Source organism: Chelonoidis abingdonii, chromosome 10 (assembly GCF_003597395.2).
Source record: "Chelonoidis abingdonii isolate Lonesome George chromosome 10, CheloAbing_2.0, whole genome shotgun sequence".
NCBI lineage: Eukaryota > Metazoa > Chordata > Testudines > Testudinidae > Chelonoidis > Chelonoidis abingdonii.
Genome location: NC_133778.1, coordinates 16,075,539 through 16,098,039, shown reverse-complemented (window position 1 = coordinate 16,098,039; position 22,501 = coordinate 16,075,539). Strand labels below are relative to the sequence as shown.

The window sequence follows — 22,501 nt, the reverse complement described above, 5'->3', positions numbered from 1 at the left end:
GCTTGCCCCGCAGCCCCACTCTTCTGGCTGGAGCTCCAGGCCCTTTAAATAGCCCAAAGCCCTGGATTAGCGAGGGCTCTGAGGCTATTTTAAAGGGCCAGGCTCCAGCTGCCTCTGCCCTCCGTCCTTTAATATCAGCTCCGGGTCCCCGCCGCTTCCCATGTTATTCTCCAGGCTCCCTCTGCTATTTTAAAAGGTCCGGGCGGGCAGAGGCAGGGGAGCTCCTGGGCCTTTTTAAATAACCCAGAGCCTGGGATTTTAATGGGAGCTTGGTGGGGGTTATTTTAAAGGGCGGGGGCTCCAGCTGCCTTCTGCTGCATCCCTGTCCTGCCCGCACCAGCCCTGCCCCCTGCGCCCTGCCAGCCAGCTCTGCACCCCGATGCCCAACAGCCAGCCCTGCCAAACCCCCTGCCCTGTCTCCAGCCACCCCTGCCACACCCTGCTCCGCACCAGCCCGCCACACCCTTGCCATGCCCAGCCCAAACCACCCTTGCCTGTCTCCCCCAATCCCGCTGCACTCCCCTGCCTGAACGCCCCAGTTCCGCACTGCTCTGTCTCCAGCCTCCCAACTCCTGCTGCATCCCCTGCGAGCCCTTCCTGAAGCCAGCCAGTCTTGCCACTGCTCGTCTCCAGCACCTCCCACACTCCTGCTGCATCCCTGCGCCCTGCCTGAAGCCAAGCCCACCCCACACCCCGCTGTCTCCGCCAGCCCTCACCCCTTGCCTGCCTGCAGCTAGGAACATCCTACCTCCATCAGCCCCGTGCCCTGCCTCAACCCAGCCCATGTTCCACTGCTGCACCCTTGCAGTTCCAGGGCAGTAACCCTGCACATCTTATTCAATGACCGGGGCAGGAGCAGCGGGACCCACACGTCGCAATACCCACAGGAGTGACGACTCCTGCCTAGTGCCTCACCTCGACACGCATAGTGTCGGCCCATTTCAAGGCTTTCTAGGCCACCCAAGTCCACCACAGAGAACAGAAAAGGAGCGAGGACTTCTAGGCTACGCCAGCCTCACTCAGGACTCTTCCCAGGCGCCTTTCAGCACCCCATGGCCATCCGACACCACATCTCAGTGTCGTCCTAGCGCGCGCGCTCTCGCCTTACTGCATCAGGACCGTGATTCCTAGAGTGTGCCCCCGGTGCTCTCGCAGACCAGGACCAGGACAAGAGACCCATCTCGCGTCTTTCTGCGCCACACCTGGCCGTACCACCGCTCTGTCTCATCAAAGCCACCCGAGTCGCTCAGACCCGGCAAACGGTTAGCCATCCCCTTTCCTCCGACCTAACGCGCGCAGAAGGCCCAGTTCACCCCACCGCGCACTTCAGGTTCCACTGGAGCAAGAGAGGTTGCCCAAGAGCAAGCAGGCCACACAGGACCGCTCGCGTAGCTGGCCATTTCTACCTTTCTTCTCCAGTATCGACCGGCTCCGGTGGCAGGAACATCTTCCTCGGGCCCTCCTCCCAATACGACCCTGACTGAGCCATCAGGACCTCACTAAGGAGGAAGCACTCAATGATGACCCTCCAGGTGAGGGAGGACCCGGTCCCGAGGTAGAGGACCGTAACGTGGACATCATCTATCGGGCATGATGCCCTCTAGTTTTATTCCGGACCATCCAAAGTAATGCTGATACTATATGGCAGTCCCCCAGTCATACTTCCCAATCCTCAGCGGCAGGGGAGTCTGAGCGTAATATATCGAGTGCTCTCCTCAGCAGGTACGCCCAAGTCTTGTCCATGATCCATCATCTCCTTCCTGCTCCACTTAGTCGTTCCAGTGTCTGCTTAAATGAGGGGAGCGCCCCTCATGGCCAAGTCACGGCACCATCTGAAATCGAAGGAGCTAGGGAATGGACCTACCATCTGGTCGCAAGGGTGTACTTGCGCAGGGGCCCCCTAGAGCTCCGTCCGGTGGCAACTCAACCAAGCCTTCGCATATACATGTGCCACTCTAAATCTATAACGGGCCTTGGCTGCCTATATTATTACCTGACGCCACCCCAGCGTGGCCGCGATGTGGTAAATCTTACGGATCTTTCTTCCCTCAAGACTCCCTACCCACAGAGTTTGCTTTCCCTCTTCGCGGAAGGAACAAGGTTGGCCACGAACTTCCCCTACAAGACCTCATGGCCTTGCACAGGACTCAGCATCCGGACTCTGGCCTTGGGTGTTGCCAGAGGCGGCATCTCATGCGCTTCAGGTATTTCAAACCTCACCAGAGCTTGCGTCATACATTCAGCGACTTGCGATATTGATGGATAAAGGGGCCTTTCTTTGAAAAGACTGACCCCAGACTTGGCAAAAGCTCCTCGAGGACAAAGGGCTCATAAATGCGTCTTTCGGCATCGCATTCTGCCGCCATTGAGCCCAGGTCCCCCAACAACAGGTGCCGACTTTCCGTTCCCCAGCCCTCCACCGCCAATTACTTCTGTTAGCCTTGACCAAAGACAGCAAACTCTGGCTACGGCCGGCAGCCGCACACCGGATGGTCGTAAGACCGACTATACCGACCCCAAAGCGTGCAGGCCCAAAATCAAGGCTTCGCCCGCAAGAATAAGCCATCCAATCACCTGGGATGAAGATGAACTTTTGAAGGTGCCTGAGAGCGCAATACCCAGTTACAGGTCCAGGATCCCTCTCCTCCTTCCCACCATCTCTCTACTTCCATCCGCGGCATTGGTCCCAGTTAACTTCAGATCGCTGGGCTTCCTACGCCGATGGCAGTTAAGTGGGCGCCACCTCCACTTTTTCAACCGCAGCCCTCCCCACCCATCCAACGCCTATCAGGGACCCACACATGTGAAATGGCGGTCATTAATAAGCAATCAACAGCATATATGATGCAATGTACATAATATATAATTGTATTATTTATATAGTTATGGAAAGTAAGCAATACATGGAAGAAATGAAAGGCTTTTTATTACACTTTTTTTTTTTTTTTTTAGTCATCCCTGCCAGGGCCCTGCCGAAAATGTTCGAATTGGGCCCCGCACTTTCTAAAGCCGGCCCTGCCCAATAGACACAATAGTCACCATTCCCCCGAGCACCCTAGGCTCCCTAGAATGGTGGCTAACTCCCTCCCTGGTGTGTGCAGGGATGACATTCCATCCGCCCCAACCCTCAATGTCCCTGACGACGGACGCGTCATCTCTCGGCTGGAGTGCTCACCTCGGTCACCTTCGTACTCAAGGCCTTTGGTTATCTCAGGAGCTGGCATTACACATAAATGTCCGACAACTGAGAGCAGTCCACCTGGCGTGCCAGGCGTTCCAGCAACAGTTGCAAGGCCGTTGTGTCTCAGTGTTTACAGACAACACAATGGCCATGTACTACATAAGCAAACAGGGAGGGACATGGTCCTCCCCCTTTGTCAGGAGGCCATCCAACTCTGGGACTTTTACATAGCCCACTGGATAGATCTGGTACCGTCCTTTCTCCCAGGCATTCGGTCTGGTGAATCGACTCAGCAGGTCTTTCCTGTCTCACGAGTGGTCGATCCGCCCGGACATTATGCATTCTGTTTTCCAGAAGTGGGGATTTCCCCATATAGACCTGCTCGCTTTCCGCAAGAACAGGAAATGCCAGATGTTCTGCTCCTTCCAAGGTCTCTTCTCGGGATCGATCTCGGACGCTTTCCTGCTGCCATGGAAGAGCCAGCTCCTTTATGCCTTTCCAACGTTCCTGCTGGTTCACAAGGTCCTGCTAAAACTCCACAGGGACAGAGCGCGCATCATCATGATCGCTCCAGCGTGGCCCAGGCAGCACTGATATGCCACATTGCTCGACCTGTCGATAGCCAACCCAATTACCCTGCCACTCCACCCAGACCTCATAACTCAGGACCACAGCAGGCTTTGCCACCCAGACCTGCAGGCTCTTCACCTCACGGCGTGGCTGCTGCGTGGCTAAACCAGTCAGAGTTACGTTGCTCTGAATCAGTACGACAAGTTCTCCTGGGTAGCAGGAAGCCTTCCACCCGGTCAAAGTGTCTAGCCAAGTGGAAGCATTTCTCCTGCTGGTGCTAAATGCTTAATCTTACTTCCACTGAGGTCTCGATCCCCTCTATTTTGGACTACCTCTGGTCTCTCAAACAGCAGAGCCTAGCAGTATCATCACTGAGGGTACACTTGGCAGCCATCTCTACCTTCCACCCAGGCGAAGGTGGTTATTCCGTGTTCTCACACCCTATGGTTTCGAGGTTCCTCAAGGGCTTGGAGCGCTTATACCCTCAAGTACACCACCCAGCCCCGACCTGGGACCTCAATCTGGTTTTAAGCAGACTTATGTCTCCCCGATTCGAGCCGTTAGCAACCAGCTCACTACTATACCTGTCTTGGAAGACGACTTTCCTCGTAGCCATTACATCGGCCAGACGAGTCTCCAAGCTTAGGGCTCTTACGGTGGATCCACTGTACACTGTGTTCCACAAGGACAAGGTGCAGTTGCGATCACACCTGGCATTCCTCCCTAAGGTGGTTTTGGCCTTTCATGATAACCAGGACATCTTTCTCCTGGTCTTCTTCCCGAAGCCACACTCAATGCGATGGGAGCAACAATTGCACTCCCTGGACGTCTGTAGAGCGCTCGCATTTTATATTGAGCGGACAAAACCCTTTCCTAAAACACCCCAACTCTTTGTCGCGGTAACAGACCGAATGAAAGGCCTACCTGTTTCCTCTCAGAGGATCTCATCTTGGGTAACGGCGTGCATCCGCACTTGTTATGATTTGGCTCATATTTCCCCAAGCCACATCACCGCGCATTCTACCAGAGCTTCAGGGTTTCATCTGCCACCTTCCTGCTCATGCACCATCCAGCAGGATATGTTGTGCAGCATACCTGGTCCTCGGTCCCACCACCTTGCTTCGTATTATTCTCTGGTTCAACAAGTTCAGAGATGATGAGCGCCTTTTTTGACTCAGACAGTTTTGCATTCTGCCAGATCTCATGGCGACCCACCACCTAGGTAAGGCTTTGGAATCACCTAATTGGAATCAATATGAGCAAGCACTCGAAGAAGAAAAGACAGTTACTCACTTTGTAACAGTTGTTTTCGAGACGTATTGCTCATATCCATTCCAAACCTGCCCTCCTTCCCCACTGTCGGAAGTAGCGGCAAGAAGGAACTGAGGGGCGGTTGGGTCGGCAGGGGTATATATCCGGCGTCATGGCGGTGCCACTCCAGGGGGCGCCCAGCTGACCCACTGAGTGTTGCTAGGGTAAAAATCTTCTGACGAACGTGCACGCGGTGCGTGCACACCTAACTGGAATGGATATGAGCAACACATCTTGAAGAACAACAGTTACAAAGGTGCGTAACCGTCTTTTCCTATTAAGTCAGAAAATGTCTTGGTCAGACAGTAGCTAGGAGGAAGACAATAGTTCTTCCCTGATTTTGGTGTAGCTAGCACCCAAGCTTTCCACCATATCTTGGGCATCTTGTTCTCTTCAATGACATTAAATACGAAAATTGACAGTCATTGCATGCTCTTCTTACGAAGATGGAATAGCATTTCTGGTGGAAATCTTGTCATGACCACATGCTTTTCCTGCTTTCATATAGCTCAGTGCTTGTTAGAATATAGGTATTCAGGCCTGCCTGTAAAGGCCTATACTTTAAGAACTTGGGTGTATTTTTATCACTTCACTAGTTACATAGGTAGAAAAACAAAGAATCAAAATCACAGACCACCTGTGTATGGGCCTTCTCTCGCTAGGATAGTCTGAGGCCTTGTTCTTAGGCTCAGACCTCTGGCTAAGCAGCAGGGGCAGCTATAAGCTTGTAAGCCAACAGTCGCATCCTTACATCCCAAACCAGTCACACTGAAATAAGGTGGTATTGGGCTGTTAAGAAGATGATCCTGTCCTGATAGTGCCCATCACCACCAGATAAAGAAACAGATCTTAAGATGGTTAAAAAAAAATTTCGTTTGATAGCATCCTGTCTCACAATAAATCACTTATCAATGGTTGTGGCTGTGAAACCTTCATTTCTGTATTGTTTTATCTATATGGCCCTGTGACTTTATTGACATGAACTGGGACCATATAGATCATTGTTACAACCAAAGTCCTGTAGTGGCACCAAATCTTGTATAAAGGGGGTCAAATAAGGTGTATAAAACAAGGTTATGGTTTGCTGGTTATGATTATGCTATCTGTATGAATGTATTATTTTTGTATTTAAAGTTATAAGTATTGGTTCTATACTATCTATATTTCAAACTTGTGCTATGCTTCTGCGGAACACCCCAGACAATTTGGTGTCAGCACTGCCTAGCCTGCCTGATGGCCCATTAAGGACCATCATCTATACAACTGACCCACTGAGAGAAGGCAGAAACACCTTGTGGCTCAGCAAGGCATGCAGGGACATGCCTATGGACAGAACTATAAGGTTTTTTCATGCCATGTGCTCGATAGCTTATCTTTGGAACACTTCAGTATTCGTCTGTTTCCCACGCAGTAACTCTGCGGTCTGTACCAAGCGCTGCTGCTGCACCCTCTGTAACTCTGTAACTCTCATTCAGCCTCCTCAACTCCTCCCCCCTCCTTCCTGTTTCCTTTCCTTTCAGACTCCCAACAGCCAGTGCTCCCAGTTCTAATAATTACAAGCACATCTAAACACCACACACTTCTGGGGTATATTTCCTCTGATAACCTCAGCAATCCCACTAGAATATGAAACGGGAGCCTGAAGATGCTAACTGAGGCCCTGATCCTGTAGTATGTTCCTCACTGGCAGACCACTATGGTTGTGCGGAGCCCCATTGACTTCAGCATGGAGAGCATTGCAGGATAGAGACCTTAGATGTAAAGAGGTTCAACACAGATGAAAAATAGGTGGGGAGGAAAGCAGGAAAATGAACTGCAACAGATCTGGAACACAGATATCAAAGGAAAAGAGTCAGTGGGTGAAGATCTGTGACCTTTGTTCAGCAGGAGATCAGACGAGATGATCAATTGCCCCTTCTGGCCTCAAAGACAATGAATTAAAACTATTTGTAAAAAATGTGCACGTTAGCACAGTAGGGCAAAACTTTTCCTGTTCATCACGTGCCATTTGATTTGCTCTGGGGCTGCACACAGCACAGTTTTAGCCAATGAAAACTAAAGACCATGGCAATACTTTGATAAAGAGAGTGCTAGAATAATGCAGATAAATCACCCATTTGTTTAAGTTTCACCATAGTGCACTGTTCCTTTTTATCTCAGGTCAGTTCACAGAAAGCAGTCATGGTATACTAATCCGTCCCAAGTAAAGCCCTTGAATATATTCCTCTCTGCATTGTTCTAGCTTTCACGTGACTAGGGACAGGGGATTGTGTGTGGTGTTGGTGTGTTTTTTTAATTGTAATGAATTCTTTCAAAGGGAATCTTTCTCTTTGCTTTGGCTTTCAAGGGGTTAGCTCAATGCATTTCAATTTTTGGTTAATTATAGAAAAGTCCTTACATTGCTACTTTTGAGTAAAATCAGTCTTCAATATTGGAATAACAACATAGGCCTCTGTTCAGCACAACCCCTAAGCCTGTGCTTAACTTTAAGTAAGTGCTTAAGTCCATCTCTATTCAGCAGAGCATTTGTGCACATCAGATGTTTTGCTGAATCCAGGCCATCAAGTTCAATAGCTTGCTTCCACCAGTGGTAAATACATGGGGTGAAATCCTGGCTCCTTTCAAGTTAATGATAAAACTTCCGCTGACTTTAACTGGGACAAGATTTTACATCTGGTTCCAGAGAGAGCAAGGAAAAGCAAACAAAACACCAGTACATCGCTTTGTCTGTTGGGTCAGGTTTTTTCCACCTCCGGTTTGAAATATAGTGTAGTTTTTGCAGTTCTATACTCGTCTTCAACTTGTCTCAGATTGGAGAAAGATGTGGTGTCAGTTTTTAAAATGTAGCATAGACAAGCAAAGATGATCACATAGCACGTGTAGTGCAGAGATGAAGGATGATTTTGTGGTTAAGGCATTGAACTGAGATTCAGAAGACCTGGATCTGGTTCCCAGGTCTGCCACCAACTTCCTGGGTGATCATGTGCAAGACATTTCATCCCTGTGGGAATGGAGACTGCAGGAGTGAGCATCCCAGCGTGAGTCAACAGACTTGGGCTGGCAGAGCTTGCACCAGTGCTCTAAAAATAGCTGTTGCAGACAGCCCTTTAAAGCCAACACACCTAAGCTTGAGAGCCTGAGTTGCAGCTATTTCAGGCGCAAGCCCCACTAGTATGAGTTTGTGGATCCTGCCTGGAAGGGTCACTCCTGGATGCAGTGTAGACATAGCCTACATGTTTAAAGCAAAACAAAGCAAGATGCGAGTTGTACCTGGTTTCATTCTGGAACTCTTGCAAAGCTGCCCTTGCAATCCATAAACAAAACATAATGCATTTGAACCAATACAAAAAACAACCCATGTTGTTTCAAAGGTTTTATTTTCTTTTGCATACATAAAGTTAGTATACAACACCATGCCTGGGGCATGTATTAATACAACTGTACGACACACCAGCGTAGCTAGGCACTTCAGAGACAATTGCCTGTACTGACGGATATCTTCTGGCTATTCTTAGTCATTTGTTTTTTACCCTATAGCATTTTAATGTGCAAGATAAAATATAAAGAATTACTATATCACTCTGTCCATAGTATCAGAAACGTCCCTTATGAATGAGAATTTCTACTCAGATTGGGCTTAATATAACTCATATTTAAGTTAATTGAAAACCTCTCCTTGCCTTCAGTAGGAACTGGGTCAGGCCCCATGGCCCTGACTGAGCAAGGCATCCTGATTCTGCAAAGCACTGAAGCCCCATTGCCTTAATGGGACTTAAGCACTTGCTTTGCTGAACAGAGATGATCTTGCTAAAGGCCTTTGCTGAATCAGGGCCTACATCAGCATGGGAGTGAGCTATTAAAGATGCAGAAAAGGGGATGGAGAAATGCTATGCGACAATGTGAAAGCTGTGTTGAAAACTAGGGGTACAACTGCTAGTTTTAGCTCATTCCTTCAAAAAATCAAATGGCAGCTAATATGGAAAGGAACAGTAACACTAAAGATGAACAGGAGGATAATGTGCTCCACCTTGAGGTAGGCAGCCTGTTTCCATAACAGAGCCAAGGGGGCTAAAAAAGCCATTCAAATACAAAAGTAGCACACCCGCCTCACCAAAATCTAGGGACTAACCCTCTCCCACTCTCAAAAATGAATTGCACACCACTGTCTTGGGTAAGAGTCATGAGACTAGGATGACCAGACTAGGGACAGTCCTGATATTTGAGGCTTTTTCTTATATAGAAGCCTATTACCCCTCATCCCCTGTCCTGATTTTTCACACTTGCTGTCTGGTCACCCTACATGAGATCTGGCTTCTTGTTACATCTCTGCTTCCTTTCCACTCTTCAGTGCAAGGTCCTCTGGAAAGATTCGTTGCTTAAACTGTTTTCTAGCCCCCTGCAGGACACAAACAAACATTGAGCTGTTAAGCACATGTACAGTGTGGCACTTGGCCACTTGCAACAAGTTCATCAGCTTGTCTACCCAGCAGATACAAGGGAAACAATAAAGCTGGGCAAATAGTGTAAAAATAACAGACCGCACAATTCACTGCTGCATTTGTCCAGTTTTACATGAATGGGAACCCATGGATTTCTTCAGAGAGGTAAGTGTTCAGATTTTTAAACAAACAATCTTTGACCAGTTTTGTGCCCTACAAATAATTTCAGTGAATGAGTTTTGCTGGCAGGAATATTTGCTGAAACAATGAATTTCCAGTGAATATTACAGAATTTTACTGGAAAGAAAATTTCACATTTATAATAGGGAAGTATCGGCTTTTCGTTAACCTAACGAAATCAAATAAATTAATGCTATATAGAGCATTAATTTCAGTGCTCCTGGAAATTGATTGAAACCAACTGCAAAATCTTCCATTCTGTAGCACTCCAGGAAAGGCTCTGTGAACTATGGATGGTCCAACAGGCACAATTTGATGTATGCTGGTATATCCTCTTGCTGCCAAAATGGTTTGACCTAGTTTGTATTTTAGACTTACTTTGTTGTCTGGCTGTTTTGCTGTTGATACAGATTCTGATCGCTTGCCGTCCTTATTTGTTTTTGTTGAATTGGTGGTGGCATGTTGATTTGCTGCTGCCTTTTGAAACTTGACACCTTGGCAAAGAGAATATCAACTCATAGTCATATAGTGCTTCCACCTTCTATCCGGAAGGATTTCCAGATGGCTTACCAATTTCCTACCTTGCATCAATACATGCTCAGAGGGAGGGTTGCCATTGTGATGTTCTTTCCATCCCTAATGCCTTGGGGGTGGTTCTCATTTTGGTACATTGTGAGTAGTCTGTTTTGTTTTGTGACTAATAATGGCCTGCACTATAACTACTGTGGAAGTCCAGAATCTAGTCCAAGGTCAAGACTGCTCACGTGTATCTTCAAATGTATTAAAGACAAACACTATCTGACCGTGTCGACTAAGCCATTATTACATCACTATCAAACCAGCAAGGAATGATCCATTTGGAATAATACTTTGCACTTACACTAGCTGATCCAAAGACCCTTGACTTCAGTGAGAAGGTCCCTATGGATTTCAATGGGCTCTGGGTCAGGTTCATATAGCACTTTTCACCTGTACATCTCAAAACACTTCACAAAGGTGGGTAAGCATTATTATTCCCATGTCACGGGTGGGGAGACAGAAAAGTTAAATAGTTTGCCGTAAACCAGCGGCAAGCTTGGAATTAAAATTCAGGATTCCGAACTCCCAGCCCCCTGCTTAAATCCCTAGGTGACATGAAGCAAAACATGCTTACTCTGTTTCCAGGCATGTTCCGCAGCTTTCGGGGCTGTCAGCATGGCAAAAGGATGCAAAGAGAGGTTGAAAGGGTGAATCCGGTGACCCTGGAAGGACAATAATACTTAGAGGTTAATGAGAAATTGTACAGTCGTTTATCTATTTTATAATCTTTACAGCCCTGAGTATGTTATTACAAATCATTGGTATTTTCCCTTGGATCACGTCCATTTTTCTGAAATGTTTACTTCTACCTTTTCCCATCCTCTTTTGCCCTCTCCCAGTGGCTTGGCAGGGCTGATATCCTTTGTTAGATAACTCCTGTATCTCTTGGTTTAGGTGCTTTTTTCAGGGACTGATTTTGTACCCATAACCGTGATATTTGGGAACCATCCAGCAAAGCAGGGTGGAAAGACTTGCGGATAAACAAAAAAAGAGGCAGACAGAGGCTTTGACTATATTATTATCAAAGCAACTTTGCTACTGCAACGGCAAGAATCTATCCCTGAGCTACACGCTACTCACTATTCAGAGACAGGTGTTGCTCCAAGCATCACAGCTAAATTCAGAGTGACAGCAGATGAGAGGAAAAACAGCATAACAGCTTCATCTGAAATCTCTCCTTGTCTCCACCAGAAGCAGATCAGGAGCTCCAGCCATGGGAATACCAACCAAAGGGGCAGCACTATGGGAAATAGCATGAGCAGGCACTTCAGGAAATCTGGCAAGAAAACCTGCTTTGAATGCTGCACTCTGCAGAGGCCCCACTTAGAAGGGAGGTACGGAGCTTCCCATGCCATAAAACAAACAGAACATTCCTGGGTCAAGTGGAACCCCCATCATACAACTCTCAGATGGAATTTCCATCCCCCTATGTTGGAACAACAAGAAGGAGGGAATTTGGTCAATGTCACCTTTTTTCTACAGATTATGTGGCTGTGCCCAAACATAGAAGTAACCCTATCCAGACACCAGATGGCAGTCCATATTAATAAGGCCAGGCACAAATGATTTGTTTATAAGTGCACCAGAGACATTGCTAATTATATGGTTTATTATAATCTGATTACAATTCCACAGTAACTTTGGCAGTTGCTTTGGTAACACTTACTTTAAGCCACACCAAGTACGTTAGAACTACCTGTAGACTACCGCAGTGTGCTGTTGGAACAGGCAGGAGCTTTCCTAATACTTTCAAAGTCATGAACTGTCATAAGGTATAATTTCCAAATCTGAACCTTAGCGTCCAAAATTTGGGTACCTGCATGAATCCTCTAAGCTTAATTACCAGCTTAGCTCCTGTAGCGCTGCCACCAACCAGGAATTCCAGTGCCTGGTACACTCTAGTCCCCCCAAAACCTTCCCTGGTGACCCCAAGACTCAGATGCCTTGAGTCTCATAACAAAGGAAAATAACCCACTTCCCTTCCCCCCTCTTTACCTCCTCCCAGGCTTCCCCTCCCTGGGTTACCCTGGAAGATTACTGTACTTAAACTCCTCGAATTACAAAACAGAGAGGACAATTCACCTTCCCCCCTCCTTCTTTTTCCCCCTCCCAGCCTTTCCCCGAGAGAGAGAGTAATCCTGGCACAGAGATTCCTATCCCCTTGAGCCTCAACTAGAAAAGAAAATCAAACAGGTCTTAAAAAGAAAGCTTTTAATAAAAAGAAAGAAAAGACATAAAAATCATCTCTGTAATCAAGATGAAAATATTACAGGCTCTGTTAACTTATAAAAAATGAATAAACAGCCTTATTCAGAAAAAATTACAATTTAAACATTTCCAGCAAACTACACACTTGCAACAAACACAGAAAAACAATGTAAAAAGCCATAGTTGGTCTTTCTACTGTACTTACCAGTTGGAAACGAAGATTAGAGAGCCTGGAGATGAGTGTGATCACCCTCAAGCCAGAGAGACAACAGACACAGACAAAGGACCACATCATACTTCCTCCACCGAGAGTTGAAAATGATTGATTCTGATTGTCCTTGGTCAAGGGTCCTTGTTAAACCTTTCCAGGTGAAAGAGACATTAACGCTTTGCTATCTGTCATGCCATTAGGGTTTATAATAAGGAATTTAGATTACAGTGGCGGACGCGTCAGTTGGAAAACAAGAGAGGAGAAGGACCTGGGGTATTGGTTGATAGGCAGGATGGTCTATGAGTGACCAATTCATTGGCATTAAAAAGCAAATGCGTGTTTTAGGATGCATCAGGCACGTATTTCCAGCAAGGATAAGGAAGGTGTTGGTACCTGCTATATAAGCGCGGCTGGTGAGACCCCACTTGATATTGTCGTGGACGTTCTGGTGTCCCAATGTTTAAGAAGGATGAATTCAAACTGGAACAGGTTCGAGCCAGGCATACTAGGATGCATCGACAGGAATGGAATAAAGTCTGCCTTATGAAAGGGAGACTCATTATGAGCTTGCTGTTTAGCCTGCCAAAGAGTCCGGGGGATATGCTTGCTCTAGTATAAATATATCAGGGGATTAACGTAGGAGGGAGAGATTATTTAAGCTTAGTAACTAATGTAGGCACAAGGACAAATGGGCTTACAAACGGATAGTTAGGAAGTTTAAACCGTTGAAATTAGCTGAAGGTTCTAACCATTAGGGGAGTGAAGTTCTGGAACTCAGCCTTCCGGAGGAAGTGTGGGGCAAAACGCTTATCTGGCTTTAAGACTAATGTCTTGATAAGTATATGGGGGGATCGATATGACCTGGGATAGTTTAATTTGGGCAATATGATCTTGGATTATATCACAGATAAGTCGTGCTTAATGGTTATGTAGGGGATGTTGGAGGATGGGATGCGATCTGAGTTATATATGGAGAATTCTTCCTGGGTGCTGGCTGGTTGAGTCTTGCCCCATGCTCAGGTTTTACTGATCGCCATAATTTGGGGTCGGGAGGATTTTCTCCAGGGCGGATTGGCAGGGGCCTGGAGGTTTTCGCCTTCCTCTGCAGCGTGGGGCATGGGTTCGCTTGCTGGTGGCTTCTCTGCAGCTTGAGTCTTCAAACCACAATTTTAGGAACTTCAATAACTCGTCATGGGTTAGGGGTTGTTATAAAAGTGGATGGGTAGGGTTCTGTGGCCTGCTTTGTGCAGGAGGTCAGACTAGATGATCATATTGGTCCCTTCTGACCTACGAGTCTATGAGACATGAACTCAAATCTGCAAAGACTGATTTTGAAGTGTGGGAGCAATTACTAACGAAGGCCTGATTTTCTCCTATGCTGAGGTCTGCTTAGCAGGGCCAGCAGGGAGAAAGTTTTCCCTCTGTGATCCTCCTAGTGCATCTATGCTGGCCCTGGCATACCAGCATAAATGAGAGCATCTCTGGGGCTGCTCTAATTTAGGCCAGCTGGCTGGGGGCCCTATAGGACCTTGTTGCAGCCATGAACTTTTATAGCCTAGGCACACGCTGCCTTCCTCCTCTGTCCTGGCACACTCCAACATGTCCCTTCCCTCCCATCCCCCCTGCCAGGGAGTAGAGGAAGCAATTGGGGTAGGAGTCAGCTACCACTTGCTCCAAGCTGAGAGCTCTGCTGTGCCGAGGGAACTCTACTTGGGCTACAGCTCTGCTGCTACTTGAGTCAATGTTAACATTCCCCTTGACTTCCCTTCAGTGGTGCAGGATGCAGCTCCTGGTGCTGTGATCCTATCAGAGACACAAGCTATACAGGGTTGGTTGACACATGGCTGGAAGATCTATAATCAGAACTGATAAACTCTGTCTTAGATAGCCCTTTTCACAGATAAATCTCAGAGTGTGTCTCGGATAGGGAAACCGAGGCACTGACTTGCCCAGTGTCACCCAGTAGGCCTGTGCTGACAATGCTGTTGACGATTTGGCAAGTGGCATACTTTCCTTTTGAGTTAACATTAAATCCATGTATCAGCATGGTCCACTGTGCTCTCGGAAGTGCCATCTCAGAAAACTGAGGTCCCGGCCACTTGTGGCTATTAAAAATCACATACAGTGACCTTTGTGGCACTGGTCTAGCAAAGCACTTAAGTACACGCTTAAGGTTAAGCACATGAATAGTCACACTGAAGTCAGTGGGGAAACTCACATGTCTAATCTTGAGCATGTGCTGAAGTGCTTTGCTTTACTAAACCACTAAGATTGAGTATTACCTTAATATTCTAGCTTGGAAGCCAGGGCCTAAAACCAGTGATGTCCACTGAATGCTTGTTGTTTGTGCTGTACATGCAGTAGCTCATTTACTGAGTTACTCAGTTACTAAGAGAACACATTCAGATCTATTTGGTGTCTATTGGTATCAAGTCCTGCGCAGACAAAATAGATCAATTTTCTTTTTCTGTCCTTTAGCCCAGGGATTATCTTCAGCTGGTGCACAGAGAAAAAGTACAGGAGAAAAAGACAATTGACTCCCTCTTGGGAACAAGACCCACTCCCTGAAGGTCAATTACACAAACACAGAAAGCTTTTGTATGTTGATACCAGTCTTACACAGGCGCTTTGTTGTTCACTTTAGCTGGTGAGGCCCCCTCTCAAGGAAACTGCTGACCACTGAGTTCTCTTTCTCTGAGTCCTTTATGCCAGATAAGAAAGGGAAGTTTATAAGATTGGTTTCTTAGACAGGAGATGGTCCAGTGGTTATAGTACTAGGCTGGGACTTGGGAGACCTAAATGTAAGTTTCTAGTATGCCAGTCTCTCTGTTCCTCATCTGTAAAATGGGCATAATGGCACTTCACTATCTTATACGGTATTGGCTGAGTAGATAAAGATAGTGAGCTGCTCAGGTACTATGGTCACAAGTGCCAGCTTCTAATTTTCCCCAGGGGTGCCCACCTCCTGCTCAGCCTCAGGACCCACCCTGACTCCAACCCTTTCCCCAAGCCTCCACCCCTGGCCTGCCTCTTTCCTCCCTCGCTCCACCTCTACCACACCACTTCCCCATGTCTTTATGGCCTTTTCCTCCCAGTGCCTCCTGCATGCTGCTGAACAGCCGTTCTGTGGGAGGCACTGGGACGGAGGGGAGGAGTTGATTGGCGGGGGCCACAGGCAGGAATGGGGGGAGAGAGGGAAGCTCAGCTGCCGATAGGTGCTAAGCACCCACTAATTTTTCTCTGTGGGTGCTCCAGGTACTAGGGGGGCACATAAGTACATTAGCTCGAATCCTTTTTTAATTTTCCATGGCGTTTTCAACAGCGTTTTTAACCACTTGATTTTTGTTACCAAAACTTCAATTGAAGTCACTTTTGAAATTTTCCATTTACAATAACAGGCAATAAGAAAACAAGGTCTTAGGTAAACATAAATTTTTAGATAAAAAAGTTAGTCAAAAATATCACCAAAAATTTCATGGAAAAATTGTATGCTGACGATTTTCCATAAAAACATTTTTTTAAAAAGGCCATTTTTGGATGCAAAACATGTTGTGCCCAAAATGTTGATGATCTCTAGGCTCAGACACGTGAGTGCATGTGAAGAGAGTTCCACCAGGTAACGTGAGGACATTATCTTCCATGGGGAAAGACTGAACAACTTAGGCCTTGTCTACACTAGGAAATCAGGGTGGTATAACTACATTGCCCAGGAGTGTGGAAAAGCCATAGCCCTCAGCAATGCAGTCAAACCGATCTGACTCCCAGTACAGACTGCGCAAGGATGGTGGCAGGTCCGGGGACGACCTAGCTACTGCCTCTCAGGGAGGTGAGACCTCATCTGGAATACTGTGTGCAATTCTGGTCTCCTATGTTTAAGAGAGATTAATTCAAACTGGAACAAGAGCGGAGAAGAGCTACTGGGATGATCAGAGGACTGGAAAACCTACCTTGTGAGACGAGACTCAAAGAGCTTGGCGTGTTTAGCCTAACCAAACAAAGGCTGAGGGGAGATATGGTTTCTCTCTATAAATATATCAGAGGGATAAATACCAGGGAGTGAGAGAAGTTATTTAAATTAAGCGCCAGTGTGGACGCAAATGGATGTAAACTGGTCATCAACAAGTTTAGGCTTGGAATTAGATGAAGGTTTCTAATCATTGGAGGAGTGAAGTTTTGGAACAGACATTCCAGTGGGGGCAAAAAACCAAACTGGCTTCAAGTCTGAGCTTGATAAGTTTATGGAAGGGATGGTATGATGAGACTGCTTACCATGGCATGTAGCTGGTCTGTGACTGCTAGCAGCAGATATCTCCAAGGGCAAGAGATGGGACACTAGATGGGGTTACTACAGCAAATTCTTTCCCAGACATATGGCTGGTGGATCTTGCCCACTTGCTCAGGGTCTAACTGATCAATACATTTGGGGTCAGGAAGGAATTTCCCCCCGGGTCAGATTGGCTTGGGGCCTGGGTCACTTGCAGGTTTAAATGAGTGTAAATGGTAGTTTCTCTGTAACTTTAAGTCTTTAAATCATGATTTAAGGACTTCAGTAGCTCAGCCAGAGGTTAAGGGTCTACTAGGAGTGGATGGCTGTGGTGCTGTGGCCTACAATGTGCAGGAGATCAAACTAGATGATCATGATGCTCCCTTCTGGCCTTAAGGTCTATGAAATGGATTATCTCCTGTGACAGAAGCCCTCCCATTGGCGTAGTAGGGAATATCTTCATGGAAGCGCAATGGCGCAGCTGCAGTATTTTAAGTGTGGACAAACTTAGTGGAAATGCATTTACTTCCCCCTCCCTTTTTGTGAACAGCTTTAATTCCAAAGTGAAATTAAATGAAATGAGATGGGGAGACTCAGCTAAACTCCTGCTGCACCTGAGTCCATGCTACAAAAGCACGACATCCAATGGATCAAATTCTTCCCTGACTTATGCCCCATGCAACCGCATGCAAGTCCAAGGAGTGGAATCTCTGGCACCAGAAGTCAACAGAGGATATCAGTCGAGGCAGAATTTGGTCTACTGTGCTGTGCTGCTGAGAAGACTCAGGACACAGATGGTAATAGAAGTGAACTCTCTCTCACCTATGGAGAGGGTGGTCCTCCCAAAGTTGGGGGTACTGTTGAGAAGCTTGTGTACAACTTCCCAGGTCTCCGTGGCCTTTGTGTATCAAGAAGCCGCCTCTTGCCTTGCTACCAACCCTTAAACTGAGTTTAGACTCTCCTGACTAGCTACCCGCTTATAGCCTGCAAGGCCCCTTTAGAGTCAAATCCAACTGTGGTGTCAGTTTGGCTCTTTCATATGTTAGTTCCCATCTGTATTCCGTTTCTCCAGTAACTTGCTTCCTCTTTGTATGAAAGGAAGAGTGGTCATGGGCTCATTCTACAGCAGATGACATGGCCAGAACCGGTTGTATCGTCAGATAGGCATTGAGGAGCCATTTACATTTCAGGTATGTCTACACAACAAAGAAAAACCTACGGCTGGCCCATGCCAGCCAACTCAGGCTTCTGGGGCTGTTTCATTGCTGTGTAGATTTCTGGGCTTGGGCTGCAGCCTGAGCTCTGGGACCCTCCCACTTCGCAGGATCTTAGAGCCCAGGCAGCCTGAGCCCCACAAGCCTGAGTCAGCTGGCATGGGCCAGCCGCAGGTGTCTAGTTGCTGTGCAGACATACCCTACGAGTCCCACACTGCCAGCGCGTGGCTGCTGCACGGTTACAGATTCCATGTTCTAGAAACTGAGCGCTTCTGTAGCATGGCTGGGACAACACCATTAATGTTGAGGGGATCATGTTGTAGCCCAGGTTGTCCCAAGCATATGATCATCTAGAACTAGAGCTGATCAGAGTTTTTGAAATGTTGAAAAATTTTTAACAAACAATTTCACTAAAACGTTTGTGGTTTTTTAACCAACTGTGCACATAACTGTGCAAGACAACAGTGCGCTGCCATGGTAAGATTCATAGTGTCGCCTCGCCCTTAAAAACAGGGAGCCAGATTCTCAGCTGGTGTAAATTGGTGTGGCTAGCTTGAAGTCAAGGCAACTCTGTCAGTTTACATCAGCTGGGAATGTGACCAAGTGTTCAGCTGTGTGCCTCCACTGACACTTCAGTGACATGGAGGACCTTTACTTTGACTACAGTCAGTACCCATTATTTCAAACCATTAAAAAAGGCCCCTGTTTGCACCCAGAAGTTTGCATGCGTAACCACGAGTGACATGCAGTAATCAGAGTTGAGGGGTCAAAAACTTTGTCTAACTGCAATTAGAGGCAAACTGAGAATCTGGATTGAACCCACTTTGGATTTGGAGTGTTTTACTATGAAACAAAATTAGTGGATGTAGAATTAATTTAACAATTAATGAGCTTCTAGAATAAGCCCATTTTACTACTGATGTTTGCTGATTGCAGCTGATTCATGAGACTCTGGTGGAAATATAAAAAGCAGTTCATCAGTTGCTGAGTTTACGAAATGCATCATCATGAGTGGCAGGAGCCAGAAGAGACTGGTTCTCCTTAACGAATCCATGTCTGGATATTCTGTGGACTGTAATGAAAATGCCTTATGTTCCTGACAAAGTCACAGTTTAGCTCCTGATTCTGGCCCTGATTAATTTCAGCAGACCTTCTCACATACTTAAAGTTAGGCACATGCTTAAGCCCCTTGCTAACTCAGGACCTCTGTCTCCCACTGCAGATCATTTTTGTCTGGGAGGCATGGGACATACCAGGCACCCTCCGATAAGCTCAGCAGTGCCAAGATGCTTCTTCACTCTCACCTTAGCAACTGCAACTCCCTCCAGGTAATGTGGCTTGATGACATTTGAATCCCCAATTACAGTCTGGAATTTTCTCCTGTTCAAGTCAATAGAAAAACAGATTTCAATGGAGCAGGATCAAGCCCTATGTATGGCCATGATACTGGATCAGGGGAAGGGGGAGATCTCAATGGCTCCATCAGGTCCTTACACATGACCCCACAAGGAAGTTCTGCTGGTTTCACTTCAAGGGGGATATTCACAGTGATGGGTATGATGCTGAGAGGTGCAAAAATGTAAATATCTGATTCCTAGATTTGACTAAGATTTCCAGGACCGAGGAAGGATTTTTTTTTGGTTAAAGCACAGGACTGAGCCTCAGAAGTTCTGGGTTCAACTGCTGGCTGTGCCACAGATTTCCTATACTGCCTTGGGATAGTCACTTAATCTCTCTTTGTGGCTGGTCAACTGTCTGCAAAACAAGGATGCTGATGCTTCCATTCTCCTACTCTCTCTGTCACTCTATTTGGATTGTAAGGACTTAAGGGAAGGCACACACTCTTGTCATATGCACAGTGTCTGGCACAATGAAGGCTCCAGTTCAGCTCCATTCCCAGGTGGACCCTCTAGGCAACTACAAACAACAAAATCACAGTCCCAGTCCTAACAGTTTGTTCAGTGTAACAGTTCATGCACAACTTGTATAGGACTTGTAAGTAACTGTACCCTCCAATGCGGTTCACGGCATTTCCTTGTCCTTTTTTCGGCATCACCGTAAAGAGAAAATCTACTGGATCTTTGATGGGGAAAGACCTTGGGAGGTCAGAGGATGGCACTCGCACCTGCTTGGCCATCTCTTTGTGTTCCCTTCCAGTAGGAGGGTGTCTGGTCCTGCATTCAATGGAGTAGACACTGAACCTTCTCTGAACAAATGTCAGAGAAAGATAGCGCCTACACAAGAATGAGACTCATTGACTGAGGTGCAAAGTGAGGCCTACCTTTCCCAGAGTTGGGTTCTTCAACCAGACCATTGATCCTATTCAGCTGGCTAAAAACAAAATACTGTCCGTAAAGTCTTCAGTGACGAAGTATTCACTGCAGACCATATATGGTGCAGCAAGTCTGTGCGTGCACTCCAAGTTTTAATTCAGTATGTGGCTTGATTGGCAAGGCAGGGAATCTGAGTCCACAGCTCAGGCATCCCTGTAACAGGATAAGTGATAACACTCCCAGCAGCCTTGTGTCTATTATTTATCTTGGTGTGATTGTGTATTTCAGTGTGGAGCAAAGAAAATAATAGCATTTTGAAAATGTTTGATCATTTTAAAACACAGGTCCCCATACAGCCAAACAACCAGGCCTAGAAATGCCAATATCTTCTGTTGATCCTGCAAGTTATTAAGCAATCTGCATCCAGTCCAGCACAGCACTTATCAAGTGTAACTTGAAGCATGTAGATGGTCTCATTGAAGCCAATGGGACTACACATGTGCTTAAAATCAAGCACGTGCTTCAGTGCTTTGCTGTATTGCAGCCAGGGAGCTCAGCATCTTGCAGGAGTATTTTGAGTCTAGGTTTTTTAAATAGGTTTGGGTCTAGGACTTTCAGTGTCGTTGGATCATACAATCGTAGGACTGGAAGGGACCTTGAGAGTTCATCTATTCCAGTCCTCTGCACTCGTGGCAGGACAAAGTATTATCTAGACCAGACCTGACAAGTGTTTGTATAACTTGCTCTTAAAAGTTTCCAATGATGGAGATTCCACAACCTCCCTAGGCAATTTGTTCCTGTGCTTAACCACCCTAACAGTTAGGACGTTTTTCCTAATGTACAACTTAAACCCCCCTTGCTGCAAGTTAAGCCCCATTGCTTCTTGTCCTATCCTCAGAGGTTAAGAAGAACTATTTTTCTCCCTCTTCCTTGAAACAACCTTTTACAGACTTGAAAACTGTTATCATGTCCCCTCTCAGTCTTCTCTTCTCCAGACTAAACAAACCCAATTTTTTTCAGTCTTCCCGCATTAGTCATGTTTTCTAGATCTTCACTCATTTTTGTTGCTCTTCTCTGGACTTTCTTCAATTTCTCCGCATCTTTCCTGAAATGTGACACCCAGAACTGGACACAATATTCCAGTTAAGGCCTAATCAGTGTGGAGTAGAGCGGAAGAATTACTTCTTGTGTCTTGCTTACAACACTCCTGCTAATACATCCCACAATGATGTTTGCTTTTTTTTGCAACAGGGTTGCACTGTTGACTCATATTTAGCTTGTGATCCTCCCAGATCCCTTTCTGCAGTGCTCCTTCCATGTGCAAACAGAAACTATAACTCATCTCAAAATTTGTATTTAACCTCCACATGCCAGCTAAATTCATCTACTTGACATGCTGCCTTACTAGGGTATAAGGCAAAAACGATTCACGCAGGTCTGCAAAATCTGTAAGAGAGGGAAGTGGCCTGAAGATTGGTAGGAAGAGACAGGCCAAGTGGGAAGTTCAGTTGCCTGGGGAGATAATATTACTGCAGAAAGCTGCCAGAATGCAGTTTTCAACAGAATTAACTTGCTATTGGCAAAAATCCACGCATCAGCATAGGCAGATGTAAGCATTACCATGGCTACTGTAGCATGCTGTACTACAGCCATCTGGAAAGCGGGGAGGAGGGAGCTGTGGGATCCCTCTCAGGCCTTGTTTACACCAGGAATTTGCCCCAATTCCACCCCTCAGAGTAACACACATCTAGACAGGGCAAACTGATGTAATGGTGGTAACTCTCTTTTTAGCTTACTTCTAACTGGAAACACCCTATAGATGTTGCCCTCATGGCTAGCAACTAATGGCTGAAATCAGAGGAAATAAAATAGCCATATTTGGGGATGTGGAGGAGACACAAACTTCCCGCTTCAGGACTTAGCAAACTTGAATTATTAGAGATTTGGGTTAGACCTTCATGGGAGACAAATTGTCCCACATCTGCATATTGTGGGGGCTCCTGCACCTTCCTCTGAAGCATCTGGCAGTGGTCACGGTCAAAGACAGTCTTCCGAACTAGCTGCACCACAA

At 46.5% G+C, this 22,501-nt stretch overlaps 1 protein-coding gene across 5 annotated transcripts in view; it reads right to left on the bottom strand.

Annotated features, from left to right (window-relative positions):
* LOC116816105 (gamma-crystallin B-like) overlaps nt 1–22,501 on the bottom strand; it is an 84,368-nt gene that overhangs the window by 52,910 nt on the left and 8,957 nt on the right. For 4 of the 5 annotated variants that reach the window (XM_032765093.2, XM_032765095.2, XM_032765098.2 and 1 more), the window contains 2 exons: nt 10,835–10,922; nt 10,060–10,175 (listed from right to left, as the gene is read on the bottom strand). In XM_032765093.2, the coding sequence (XP_032620984.1) occupies nt 10,060–10,175; nt 10,835–10,922 (204 nt within the window). Of the gene's footprint in view, nt 1–10,059; nt 10,176–10,834; nt 10,923–19,461; nt 19,538–22,501 lie in introns of all 5 variants that reach the window. The other variant, XM_032765097.2, reaches the window with a different exon arrangement.